Source organism: Corvus moneduloides, chromosome 7, assembly GCF_009650955.1.
Source record: "Corvus moneduloides isolate bCorMon1 chromosome 7, bCorMon1.pri, whole genome shotgun sequence".
NCBI lineage: Eukaryota > Metazoa > Chordata > Aves > Passeriformes > Corvidae > Corvus > Corvus moneduloides.
Window position 1 is genome coordinate 39,134,822 of NC_045482.1, and position 14,551 is coordinate 39,149,372.

Here is a 14,551-nt window from a genome sequence, read left to right on the forward strand (position 1 = left end):
ACATATTTTCTTTGAATGTCTAACAATGTCCAGGATCAAATCCCAACCAAAAAGATGAAGTCAAAGACTTTTCCAAAAAAAGTCAAAGTCATTAAAACATGCCACTTTTGCATCAAGCATGGAAATACCGTATTTCTTTCAGACTTCTGATGGTGCTTAGGTTTTTATTTCCGTAATTTAGGAACAGTCATATTGATTCACTCATTCTTCAAAATATTACTTGTGTCATAAAGGAAGCAGTATGGAGGGAAGGGAATAAATAGGTTTAGATTTTAGAACAGGTTTTGCAGAACAACCATGCCCAGGTTTGCTTTAGAGGTATGACATGAGTCTTACAAATGTGTAAAATACCTACACCAAGACAGAAAAAACATCCAATTGTTTAGGCAAGCTGGGACATGTTACTCAGATTATTCTCTACTGGAGGCTGATGCAAACATGCCAGGTCCACAAACACACACAGAAATGTCTACGTGGCATTTCTGGCACATTTGTAAAGGCCCAACTGGCAACCAACTAATGTGAGAGAGCAAAAGCCATGCCAAGGAGTTGTTCAAGAATTTAAGAAGTGCACAGGCTCAACAGCAAAAGCCAAGGGCAGGATCCATGAGAACAGACCAAAGAAGCCACCAGCCACCTCCCAGCCACGCCTTCGCAGCGCACGACGTGGGGATTTGAGGTGGGGGCAACACAGCCCACGTTGCTGAGCAGCCTTTTAGGTGGAGCTTTTTCTTCTATACCAGTGACTTGAAATAACTTGAATGTTTCTTTCTGGGCAGACACGGGTTCAAATTATGCAAAGAAATTGGAGGACAGCCAATACTCAAACGATTCAACCTTCATCCTAACCACAAAGATGTACCTCGGCTCTCACAGACGGGCGTTTGCGAGCTGGTCTGGGCACAACGCGCTGCCCAACTGAGCTAAAGGGCTCTGCCTGAGAGGGGAACAAGACATCAAAGTAAGATCCCGTGCTACCTCTGGCAGGGAGGACAGCTCTCGAATCAAAAGATAAGCAGAGATGGTCCCACACCACATACACACCTAGTCACCCCCAAGGAAAATGGGTGGAGCAAAAAGGTGCTTGCATGGCAATTTTCATCATCATCGCTACATTTAGACCCACGATCTAGACAGGTTTTGCAACTCAGTCCAAAAATAAAGGTCAAGTGGAATAAAAGTTACTTAGATCAATGCTCAATATGTAAGAATGAATGTCCAGAAAAGAATTTCCTACGTTTTCCAAATATTTATTTTTCTATTGTAATCACAACCACCAAGAGCACCCACCCCCTCCATTCTGTTGTGGGTGTTTTTTAAATTCACAAGGATCAGCACTTTTTTCATGTGCTAAGGGTACATCTCAAATGCTCTTTCTTACCATTTAACTTGAGCCAGTATTTAGAAGTCAAATTAAAAATAGCCTTCTTTTTTTAAATGCACAACTTATTCTAATTCCACGCCCAAGGAGATAGGAATTAGTTAATTTAACACTCAGACTGGTGCACTACGAGTTGCACATTTTTGTTCTGAGAACAGAAAATAAGGAGTAGCACACTGTAATACTACAAGATTAACTGCCATAAACTCCACTGCCAAATCATCCTCCTGATACTGAAATCAGCTGGAATAGTCCTTTTCTTCTCTTTTTTTTCCCACTGGTTCCACTCACATTTATCATCCTGTGCACATACTTTTATATCTTTTTATCTTTTGCGCCAGTTAGTCTTTAAGTTCTATTCAGCAACTTCTGGGGAATGGAAAATTTTTATTCTCTGTGTTGTTTATCACTCCAGCCTGGGATTTACCCAGCCCATGCCATCAAAGTTGATGTTTTAGCAGGCTGCTACCCACAACTGCAGCTGCAGCAGGCAGTTTACTCTCCAGCAGCAGTAAAGGCTGCAATTTAATGGCTTTTAAAAAATAAAAAAAATATTACTCCTTATGAAGTCAAGAAAAGTTTTAATGTGCAATATGGACATGGCTTTTACCAATAACCAACCTGCAGCATATCACCTATCTTTTCTCTAATATAAGAGTATTATAATGTAATATGATACAATTAATATTCTCTTAAACCAAACCATTATCTTTTCATTTTGTTTTCTCTTTTAAGATTCAGCCTTAAAATTACTTTAATTGTTGCAGTCCTCCCACACAAATACAAGAGGCAAGTTTATTGCAATGGAGAGCCCTAAATAGCACAGTCTGGTTTAGGCTGACTAATACAAACACGCATTTTGTTTAATTTTACATTTGTTCCTAGGGAGATTTCAGTCTCATCTCTTCTACCTCCCATTCCACAGCACCTGACAGTGTAGGACGTCACCCACCCTGGCAGGCTGAGCAGCCCAGGCAGCTCTGGCCCCATGCATGGCAGCTTGGGGGACAGGCTGGCCACTGCTGGTCACCATCCTGCAGAGAAGGGAGGGCAGGCAGGCATGTGGGACTGCCAAAAATGTGTGTCTGAGCACGTCCTGGTGTCACGGCAATAGCCAAGAGCAAGCCAGCAGCAAGGAAACCTGCAGGAACTCTCCCTGGGGAGTGGACCACAGCAGGTCCACCAGGCCGAGGCACACCAAATACACAGGGTGCACTCAAGCAAGGCAACAGCCTTCACAAACACACCAAGGCAGCTCACAGTCCCGTGTGTCTGCTCAGCCACTCATACCCTCAGAAATCCCTCCTTAGCACCAGCACAAGAAAAAAACCTGGGAATTAACCCAGGTTAGAAGTAACCTGGCAAAGGCAGACTAAGTTTTAACCAAATGAATGCCTTATCCAGTGCATCACATGGTCAGAGATGCCAGAACAGGAAAAAGAACAGCACATGGAGAAGGAGAAGCAGGACTACTTACTGGCCTGCCATTAGTAGCTGGTGAAAAGGTTTGTGCAACCACAGCCCCAAGTGCCTCAAACCACTGAGCCAGAAACCCCAGGAGGAGCCTGCTGAGGCACACCGACTCCTGAAAGCAGGGATCAGCAGCTTCCAGGACTTCAAAGGGAAGCCACTTCTAGCCTCCAAGCGATCCACGAAGCCAAAGGCTGCTGGCGAAGGCTGCCAGCCCGCTCCTGCTGTCACAGGATCCTTGCCAGGCAAACAGCAGACCTGCAATTAGAAGAGGTGTTTGTTGGCCTCTCTTCTGCAGCTCATTAGCAGAGGTAAGGTTTGCAGTCAGAACAAGAAAGTCCCGACCTCCAGCGAGCACAGCTCACCACAACTGCTCTGTAAGACAAGGAACAAGTCCTCCTACCAGCTTCCATTTAACAGGATGATCTGTGGCTTCAGCATGCTGAGAAGGAACATTCCAGGCACTCAGGACAGAAGGTTAAGTGTTGCAGCAACACGTCTTCTGTAAAAAGGCCCAGATAACAGCTTTTGGTGTTCCACCTCACCATCTTCTATCTCCATCTTGGTCATTTCAGACTACACAAACAACTCCAAAGGCAGCCTTGGACAATCACCAAACTGGTGGTCTTCACTTTAATAAGCTTCTCTTAACAAAGCCAGAGCCTTCCTTTCCCTAAAGCAGACTGGAGCTGCTCTACAACAAGCTCCACACACTTCCGGATGCATCTTTCCAGTAGCATCACAGGCAGGGAACAGTGACTTGGCCTGACCCTGCCAGGAGCGTTTCAGAAGGGGAGATGCAGTGACAACAGGACTTCTGGGGGCGAGAACCATGGAACTGCCCCTGCACACCAACAACACACACGCCTAACCAGCAATAACCTGACTCCAGAAGAGGCCAGGAGCAGATGCTCAGGAAGAAGCGTAAGGACACAGCATAAAAGGGGCATTCTTCCACCCTCCTCTGCGCCCTACCCCACACTTCCCAGTCAGAGGTAAATTCCCAAGCCCAAAACTGCATCTGAATCACTGCATTTACTGGTCTCCCACAGGCCTACCAACAGATCCAACTGTACCTTAAAAAAGTCTCCTGAATGTCCCACCACAGTCAGTCTATAGCTTAAAAAGGCACCACACAAAAACTATTGGTTTTAATTTTAAAGCTGCTGACAATTGATTACACCCAGTATTCACCATTTATTGCATAATAAGAAATTACCTAGGATCATCACTTCCAATTTACTCATGTCAATTGTGACTTTAAGACCTCTACACTATTTCCTTTAAAGCATTTCTCCCCTTAGCAAGTCAGTTTATTTACACACCACCTTACACAGCCTTGCAAAACTAGGCTGAGCCAACCTCATGTAAACCTAAAACAGGTCCCAAGCTTGAAGAAACTGTGGAGCTGAAGGACACTGATTATCCCAATTGCTTAGGCACTTACAATGCCTTTGCATTCAAACAGAACTCCATCCCTTGAGATAAGTGACCTTGATCTGGGGGGCTTGTTAGGTGTTTCAGCACTGGTGGCACACTAGTTTGCAGGCACAAGGAATGCAAAGCATGTTCTCACCAGAGCTGGCAGAATCCTGTGTCCCAGAGCCCTGGCCCCAGCACACTGCCAGGCACAACCGGGCACTGCCACCACGCTGCAGAGTGACGGGCACGGCCAGCACTGGGGCAGCAAACAAGGTGAGGCACTGCATGAAAGGCAAGAGCACATCAAAAGAGCCCTGTTAAAGAGGGATCTACACTACCTGGCGGACTGTGATCCAGCACCTGATGTTGACTACTCAGGAGCAGATTGGCCTTCCAGGGGAAGGCGAGTATCTGAACTGCCAGTGAAGAACACCAGCACTTCTGAACTGCAGTGCTGCTTTCTCCCACATAAAGGAGTGTGCTTGTTTCACTAGGAGCACAGGCACACTCCTCACGTTCCTTCCAGAAAACGGCATCTCATGTTCATGGCAAAGGTGTGCTTCAATGCTACTTTATAACTGCAGTTCGTTCTCTCTGGGTCTTCTTACCAGAGGAGAATTTTGGGAGTGTGTTCCGAACAACCTCAATCTACAGATGCAAATCACTCTGAAACAGGAACCTGTGAGCACTGTGCACACACAGCACCAGAAGACCACACGTTAAGGAAGGGACTGCCATCACCTGAGACTGGGTCACGTGCAAACTCATGGTCCAACGTAACACAGAAAACTATTGCACTACAATCACTTACTGTTATTGGTCTGCACTTCCACGCTTTTGAAAGCATTACTCTGAAACCATGTTTTGGCTGCAAACATAGTGAAAAAAAAAGGAACTTCTTGAAAGCATTTCCATGGAACTCCATACATTTCGTAGTCTACATTTTATAAATTTGTGATCCCAAAACAGTTTTCACAGACATGTGAATTCAGCTTTCCAACACTGCTGGAAAACACCATCATTCCTGATTTTTACAGATAAGTACAGGTATGTACATGACATAAAAGCCTTACACCCCCAACGTGTGGCCACAGAACTTGTCTACAGCAGTGCTCAAAAGGTGAGGATTTTGACAGCATCAGATATCTCTGTAACTAAGATGCTCTTAAACTGTCTCAGTCTTGACTACCCTCAGATCCTAAAGTAACTAATCCATCCCCTAATCCACGTGCACACCCTGGCTGAGGCCAGCCTGCCACCCACCTCTGTGACATCCATGAACCCTCATACACAGAGGCACTCAGAAATCACCCATGTTCAATACCACCACTGCAATCTGCTGTAGCTCCTGAGAGTTGCACAGGTGAAGTGGGACAAGTTTTTAACCTGTTTATACACAGTAGAGCAGGTATCAAGATGCCATTTGAGAGTTCTAATACCAAGAATGTAAATGAATTCAAGTAGCTTTTTTTTGGCAGGGACAAGAAGGGCTGAACGGGTGCCTAATTATTTCACAACGGCTGTCCCTAGATCCTATTTTAGCATCGGGCTTTCATTAAATTTAAGCATGACTTCAGAGTACCAGCTGGCTGGAAAAAACAAAAACCACAAACACAACCCACCCACAACACCCCACGGGTGTTCTTATCCCCGCCCATGTTCTCTTCCTACCCTCACTGAGGGCTTGGAAGACACCAGTTCCATTTGGAAAACCAGCCTCAAAAGCAGATAAGTTCTGCAGGAAATGGCTATATTTAGCCCTCCCCTTTCACCTCAGCTCCTCTACACACTTGCATTCTCCTGCAAAAGGATCCTTCTGCTCAGTGTTAGAGGTGATCTTTAGCAGGTCACCTCAGCAGAAAAAATGCAACCAACTTCATACGTGTTAAGAGAAGAGTGTGAACAATCACCAGAATATCAAATCTTCAGCTACTAAGGCATACAATAAAACTCTTACGTCTCAAAGTGTGTTGAATTGCAAGCCCCAGGAACACAGTATGGCCAAAATCACTTTATGAGTGGTGCCCATGGAGGGCGAGGCTGAACCTCTGCACACACTATCCGGGGCTTCACCAGTTCTTTTGTCAGTAACTAACACAGCCATCCTATTCCCTACAGAGTATAAACATAAGGCAACAAACTCAACAGCTCTGCTACTCAAGTATTTTCCTAATAAATAGTTTTCTAAATTTATTTCCTAATAAATAAATCATAAAAAAACCCAGTTAGCAACAGTTCCTGGGCAGTGGAACTTAGACAGAGAATGTCGGCAGCACCTCTGGAAACATCATCAACACCAGGTCAGTAGGATTTCCCTTCCCCAGCTTGAAACTTTGAGACACATTATAAGACTTAAAAGTAAAACTATATAATGGGGGTTTTTCCCCTCAAGTTGTTTCATTTAAATAACAGCCTCACCTGGCATAATTCTGTCCTAACCATGATTTAGGCCTGTAAGAGCTGATTATTTACAAACTGAGAAGGTTGAGGGGTGAACTAAGTCACAGCAACAGACCTTAAAGTTTGTCCCAAAATGAAGACAGAACAAAATACACCTCTCACTCAGTGGGGAGACAAACAGGCAGAGATTTACAGTTAGGAACTACTCCCGAGTCCTGTGCCACTGGGCAAGGAGCACATACCCGACCCCTGAATCAGAGGAATGCAGGTCTTATCCCAGCAAACAAATCCTGAGGGAAGGCAAACCTCTGAAACCACGGCACACACTTAACACCTCCTGGGGAGAGCAGAGTGCATACAGGAACTTTTTGTTCCCTTAAAACAGATCTCTAACACCTTCTCAAAAAAAAAAAAAGTTTCGGCCATCAAAGGCCCCAGCCCTGCACTTGAGAGCTCTCCACAGCCAGGACTCCAGCTTTCCCATTTCAATTGCAAGGCACCCCAGCACTCTTCAAACAGCTCCAGCCCTTCAAGGACAGAGCTCGGAGAGTATTTGCAAAGTGCCTGCTGCATTCCAGGTCACCACCATCCCTCTGAAGATGAGTATAAGGATCATAGCAAAGATCGTATTACAGGAAACAAAAGAAAAGTGAAGGTTTAAAAATAGACTTGTCATTGCCCACAGCAAACTGCTATAGCCACAGGAGTCTTCTTAAAGGAGAAGCTGAGATGGGCTTCAATGCAGACCATAAAAACATATGAGATTTGGAAAATGAATCTGTTCTCTTCTGAGAGATCAATGCATCGTTTTAAAAAGTGGGTTTGTACAAACGTGCCAGTTCTGCAGCTCAGTCCAGAACCTGGAAGTTCCCATCAGTAACATCATCCTGAGGCACTGGTGCCTCCAGCACACCTACATGAACCCCAACTCTTTGAGAACCTGCTGAAGATGAACTGCTCTCTCAACTACTAGAAAACAAAGTGGTTTCGTCACAATTAATGTAAAAGTACTGCTAGAAACAAATTATTTTAGTCTTTTTGTATAGACGGAGTTGGAAAGACTGACTGGGCAGCTTCCCCTACTATATTCATGGCCCAGATTTCACAGACCAGTGTGTGGGTTTAGAGCCTCCAGGTTAACACGCACACCTGAGCGGGCTGAGAGCGCCTTTCTGCTCCAGGACCGTGCTCCCTGTCCAGCCAGAGTCCCGCAAGAAGCCAGGCCACAACCTGCCCCCTTTCCTTCCCCCGCGGAGCCCAGGGCGGGCGGGCTGCGGATAACCGGGGGGCTCAGAACTCGCTGTCTCCCGCACCAGCGGCTCTGGCAACCTGCAAAGGCGTCACCTTTAGCAGATGAACTGGCACCAGGGACTTTGACCTGGAGCTTTCTTATCCCCAGCAAACCACGGACTCTCAGCGTATTGACGTGGGTAGTGCCAGCACATCCACGGGGAGCTCACTGCGCTCCGGCAGCACTCCGCACCTCCCACCCGGGCAAGCTCCACGCAGCCCCACGGTTGCCACCGCGAAGAAAATTAACTCTACCCCAGCCAAAACCACCACAAGTTAATAAAAAGCAGAGAAAAGGGAAAGCCCCAGCCCTGCCCTCCCCGCGACACCGCAGCGATGTCGCACCCCCCGAACACGCCCGCGGCACCGCGGGGCCTCTGTGCGTCCCCCACTCGGGCACGGGGACCCCCGGGACAGCGAACCTTCCCGGGGCGGCGAGGCCGACCTGTTCCGGGGATGGGGACTCACCCGCTCGGGCCGACGGGACGGAGCTGCCCGGTGCGGCGGCGCTGCCCCGCTCAGGCCGGCCGGACGGAGCTGCCCGGTGCGGCGGCGCTGCCCCGCTCGGGCCGGCCGGACGGAGCTGCCCGGTGCGGCGGCGCTGCCCCGCTCGGGCCGGCGGGGCCGGGGGCGGCCGCGGGCGGCGGCGACTCCGCTGACAAAGGAGCGCGGGCGGGGCAGCGCCCGCACCGGCAATGGCAGCGCGTCACTTCCGCCCGCGCGCCCCGGCGAGCGCCGCCTGCCGGCGCTGCGGGGTGTGGGAGCGCCGCTCGGGCAGCGCCGCGGGCGCGGAGGGTTCGGGGGCGGGGGGAGCTGAAATCCCGTCCCGACCCACAGGGAATGAGGGGCCAAAAGCATCGGGGCAGCCAGAATCCCAGAATGCCAGAGTGGGTCGGGCTGGAGGGACCACAGACGGTCCCTGGTGCCACCTCCCTGCTCCAGCGGGGCCATCCCAGAGCACAGGGCACGGGAGCGTGGCCAGATGGTTCTGGAACATCCCCAGGGAGGAGACCCCAGCCCCTCTCTGGGCTCTGTTCCAGCCCGGGCCCTGCCCAGGGCAGCAGTTCTTGCTCCTGTGCGGGGGAATTGCCGGGCTCAGGCCCTGCCCGTGGCTCTGGTGCCGCTGCCGGGCCCCGGAGCAGAGCCCGGGCCCTGCCCTGAGCCCTCCCTGCAGCCAGGGACACCCAGGGCTGAGGGCCCCTCTCAGCTGGGGCTCCTCTCGAGGCTGAGCAGCCCCGGCTCCCTCAGCCTGTGCTGGGCACGGGGATGCTCCAGGCCCTTCCTCAGCTGCGCAGCCTCCGCTGGAGCCTCTCCAGGAGCTCCCTGGCCCTGCTGTGGGGATTGGTCACAGGTTGGGGTCGATGGTTTCTGAGGTCTTTTCCAACCCAACTGACTCTGTGATTCTGCTCCTGTGTCACAAGGGACATGGCTGTGCTTTTTGTCCACATATGTGGCACCTCCCAAGCAGCAACATGAACATGTGCAAGACAGGAGGTGAGGAACTCAGAGGAGCAAAACAGAAGACATGGAGACATAGCATGAGTCAGGCTGGGACAGCATGGATAGCAATCACAGCTGTGGTGCCAGGGCAGGAGGCGAATGCTTGTTCACTCGGGAAAAGGCAGGTGGATGGAGGGTTTGGAAAGTGCTCCTAATGAAGCTCCTTTGTGCATATAGCTCATTTATGCACCACCCTCCAAACGGGGCCAGGATTTGACTCACTATGAGTAATAGGAATGTTTTAAACAGAGAAAAGAATACTAATTCCCTTAAAAATACAAATAGGTCTGTATTTGGCTCAACAGCGCAAGGCCAGTGATTTTCCACAGTGTACTGCCAAGTAGCTGAATGTGGCATTCAAGTAGCTCATGTGTAGGTGTTCCTTGGGAGAAAATACAGCTCTAACAAGGACCATTTTCCTAAAGAGAAGACTAAAGGTTGGGTATCTAATACAGCTTTTCAAAATTTAACCAAACAGCTACATTTCCAGAAGTGCCAAGTTTCCCTTGAGGCCCCACAGGTGGTGTTGGCAGCCAAGACCTCTGAACACCCACCTGCTTATTTGCAGCCTAAAGCACTTTTGACAGTAGTAGCCCATGTGGTTGTCCAAGCTCCCAGGAAAGGGTGACACTGTTGGGCCAAGAGCCACCCCTCACTAATGTCTGTGGGGTTGCCAGGAGACACGAGGAGCTGCATGGGTTAGAAGCACTTTGCATGAAAAAGTTTCTACTTTACATCTGGTAGAAGAATATGAATTTTGGAACCTGTCATTGAGTAACCCACGCATGGTTCACCAAGGGACAGCTGTTGCTAAGTGCTCATTCACAGCCACAGGAGGAACCAGTGCTGGGAACTGGAATTAGGCAGCTCCTGCCCACAGTCTCCTGTAACTGGATCACATACAGTTTACATGCCACTGATGTCTAATTAATAGTGACGCAGAGGGAAGAATTAGCTTACTGAAATAATCTCAGCATAATCTATAAACAGGGCTATTTTTCTGTTCTTTTGAATGCCACTTCTTATTTATCATCATAAGCATCCTTACAAATAAATTTGCTTTACAAATAGTGCGGGGTTTTTTCAATTATCTTTTCTATAAGTAACATGATTGTTGATAGGAAATTCCAGCTGTAAGTAGAATTTTATCTGTAATAACGTTATTTGGGGAGAAAACCTGGGCTGCAGTCTGAGAGGGATATCACAACAAAGTGTTTGGGTTTGTGGCTGGTAGTGCCATGGCAGAGTCAGAAGTGCCTGAGATTTGGGGAAGATTACAGGGCTGTCTCTGTCCCTGAGATGCCCCCCTCTGTGCTACCTCTGTGCCACTCAGATGCCACAGCTGGCACAGTGAGGGTAGTAAAGCATCTGGCTTGTCAGGTGTTTTACAGTCCCCCAAGGAAAGGTGGGGTGGATTTGATGGGGGTATTCATACACGGCTGACTTTGCATAGCTTTGCAAGGAGAGGAGCGTGATTAAATTTGGGGTCTTCCAGTTCACAGCAGGAGAACCTCTTGTGGCTCTTTCCGTGCTGGGGAACAGTCTGGAACTTCTTCCCAAATAATGTTTGCGTTAATCAGGTGTAATAATGGCACGTCCATGTGAAAGGAGCACTGTGGGCACCAATTGCCACCCACAGACATCAGAATAAACACATTAATATTATGCAAATATCATGGTCTTCAGAAGTCTGTGGGCCCCAGAACACAACACATGCAGAGCATACCTTGGGCTATGGGGCAGGTATACCCTGTCATCCTTCCACACAGAAAACCCTCCCAAGGCAGCCAGTATAGCAAAATCGGGCTTCTCTGTTTTGAAACAATTTCCATGGTAACTTGAACTGCCTTGGGTCTTCATAAATTCTGCCTCTCTCTGGAGCAGCTGGGATTTCAAGTCAGACCACTTTGAAATGCTCTGGGAGTGTAGAAACAGCTCGTGCAGCTGAAAGATGCCATAGAGGAAATGTTTGGAAGAGGTGGCTGCTGGACCCGAGACCAGTCCCCTCATTTGGTAAAACCATCTCCCTTTAGACTCCCCTGGCTTTTCAAGCTCTGCAGAGCGGTGAGCACTGTCCCAGACAAACAGAGGGGAGCAGGCAGCGCGGGGGGTCCAGCCCAGGCCAGCAGCACCACACAGGGAGGGCCCTGGGGGCAGATGGAGCCCAACAGCAAAAAAACACCACTAACACTGTTATTCCTTCTAAAATACACAGTAAAATATAATTTTGTTGCAGCACACAAAATGAGACTGTGCATGACAAAGCCAACCTGATAATTGCCTTCAGAGCCGCTGAGGTTTTTAACTCTTTAGCATTATTAACGTCAGCACATAAAGACTTCGCTTATATGCTCAAGGTGAGCTGCGGTACAGAAATAATAATTCAGACCTTCCAAGCTGCTGCTTGTCGTGAATTATTTTCTTCTGCCTTGAGGAAATTTCTAAATATATATCTGTGTATATGCATGCAAACAAGCAAACCTGGCAGTTGCAACGTAGCAAAGTTGCATCACCGCCCCCTCCCAGCGCAGCAACTGGCCCGAGCACAGCTGCTGAGAAAATGCCAGGAAGCACTCGGGTTTGAAATTAAAGACCTTGTTCTAATATTTAGCTGTGATAAATGTGACTGGGAGTACATGTATTTCATCAGGCGTCTGTGAGTCAGGCATGTGAGTCACAGACGGAGTCGCGCTGAGGCTGCTGGAGCAGCCGGTGAGGCCTGTCCGAACAGCTCCACGGCATGCAGAGCTCCCACTGACTCCCCCAGGAGATTCCATGAGTGTAAGGACAGGATGGGGACATGCCTGCTGTCCCAGCAGCTCTGGAGCGGGCCTCACCCTGAGCACCTTCCACAATTCTCCTTTTTCAGGTCCTTACCTCATGTGCCTCTTTACATCACAAACCCCACAGACTTTGGGGCACTGGGGAGCCAGGTGCAATTCAGCGTGAGCACAGAGAGGAGAACCCAGCTCCAAGTAATTAACAATAATGTATAATTGCTACCAATTTGGTTTTACACAAATTACACAGTGTTATTAAATTAAGCAGACCGTGTTCTTGCATCTGAGCATTAGCAGCATAACTCATTTTCATGCCATTTTTTAAAATAGCACTGGTAATTAGTCCTGTGCTTTCCAAACCCATCACATGCAGCGTTTTGTTTTCAGCAAAACACCCACCAAAAAGTGCTCAAGTTTTCTAATTGCAAAGATTCACTTCACAGGGCTGCACAGTTCCTTTCTGCTCTGGGTGTTATTCAGGAACAGCCAACTGGAATTTATTGAAATTATGCCAAAACGTAAATGATGAAAACTACTCCCCAGCTGAGGCGGGGAGCCTTTGTAGGCCAAGGTTCAGCCCATGGGACCCGCTCTCACAACGGAGTCACCGGGCACCGGGGATCAGGGTGGAAATGCTGGCAAGCTCATTTCCATTTCAAACGCCAAACCCGGGGTACAGAGGAGTTCTCCCTTCGGCCGCCAGCGCAGCTCCACGGACTCTGGGTGCTGGTGACCCGTGCGATGCCCGCGCTCAGTGCCCCTCTCAGTGCTCTGCTCGCTGCCATGCCCATCGTGCTGACCAATGCACCAGCAGCTGCTTTTCCACCGAGGCACCACAGCCAGGCTGTCCCCGTGCCCGCTCTTGCCCAGAGTGGGTGTCCCCAGTGCCAGCCCTGTGTCCCGCCGGCCCCGCTGGCACAGTCGCCCCCTCTCCTTCTGCTTGGCTGGGAAGGAGCTTTTTTTGGCCTCTGCTTCTGTCATCTGGCATTTAAATGTAACGAGAGCTCTCGTTGCTAACATTTATAGCAGCAAAATATTTAAGTTCCAGGGCTTGTAACACATGTTGTTCGTGTCCCCTTGCCAGGCCCAGCTGCAGGCTCCCAAAGCCTTCCCTGCACTCGCTTCAGGGCCTTGCCAGCGAGTGGCCGCCATCCCCGGCTGTGCGGCAGCGGGCGAGCAGGAGCTCCGGGGTGGCCGGTGGGAGCCACCAGCATCAGCACCAGCACCGGCACCAACACCAACACCGGCACCAGCACCAACACCAGCACCAGCACCGGCACCAGCACCAACACCAACACCGGCACCAGCACCAACACCAGCACCGGCACCAGCACCGGCACCAGCACCAACACCAGCACCAGCACCGGCACCGGCACCAGCACCGGCACCAGCACCGGCACCAGCACCAACACCAGCACCAGCACCAACACCAGCGCATCCCATAGCGGCGCTGGGGCTCCGGGAGGGTTCCCGGTGCTGGCTGCACCCAGAAAGTGCCGGCACACGAAGGGTGATGGAGGGTTTGTCGAATTGGTCCCTGTGGCGGGGACGCATGGAGGAGGAGAGAGGAGAAGGACAAGGCTCAGTCACCAGGCTGCCACGACTCCAGTCACAGGCAGCAGTTAGAGAGGGTCGTTCAAAGTGCCTGCTTCAGTCCCGCCTGTGCCAGGGCGTGTGTTTGGACGCTCCAGCCTCTCCCTCTGCAGCCCCGGCAGTCAGCCCGCAAAACCGGCCCGAAAGGAAAGGTGGAGAGCAAGCACAGCCCACTCTGCCCACATGGAGCCGCACGTGGCCCCGTCCCTCAGCCCCTCCTCGGAGCCCCGGTGCCAGGCTGCCCAGGGATGCTCCTGCTTCCAGCACGGAGTAGAGCGAGAGGACTTAGAAGCAGAAAGCCCCAGCCCCACAGCCATCTAATAAAGGTGTTCCTTTAGGCTACGTTTCCTTTTGAAAAAGCCTAAAGCACCTTCAGCTGTTACCAAGGAGTCTCTTCTTCCTGCTCCTGTTCTATCTACCCTTTGCTACGGTAACCTCGGAGAGCTGGTTTGATCCACCTGTACCAGGGCACAGCAGGAGAAGAACAGCAGTGGCTCCCAGCCTGGCCCCAGTGGCTTAGGGTCATCCTGAAGCCACAGGTCCTGGACAACTGGACACCTCAGGGGCTGTGCAGAACAAGAAGAGCCTCTTCTGACCCTTAGGGTCACAGCAAGCAGCTCGAGATGCAAACCCCAAAGGCTCAGTTAGACAATACAGAAAATAATCCCATTTTTTAAGCCTGCAGATTTTTGAGCTGGTCTCCAGATCCGTCTCT

The 14,551-nt window shown here is 49.9% G+C and overlaps 1 protein-coding gene across 2 annotated transcripts in view; it reads right to left on the bottom strand.

The window, feature by feature from the left end:
* The window catches only part of ACVR1 (activin A receptor type 1), a 48,422-nt gene extending 39,905 nt beyond the window's left edge, over positions 1 to 8,517 (bottom strand). The window contains exon 1 of one of the 2 annotated variants that reach the window (XM_032114522.1): positions 8,432 to 8,517. Coding sequence is in view for 1 of the 2 variants with exons in the window: in XM_032114520.1 (XP_031970411.1) it covers positions 2,859 to 2,869 (11 nt within the window). In the remaining variant the exon portion in view is untranslated. Of the gene's footprint in view, positions 1 to 2,858; positions 3,074 to 8,431 lie in introns of those variants that run through there. The other variant, XM_032114520.1, reaches the window with a different exon arrangement.
* Positions 8,518 to 14,551: the final 6,034 nt, after the last annotated feature.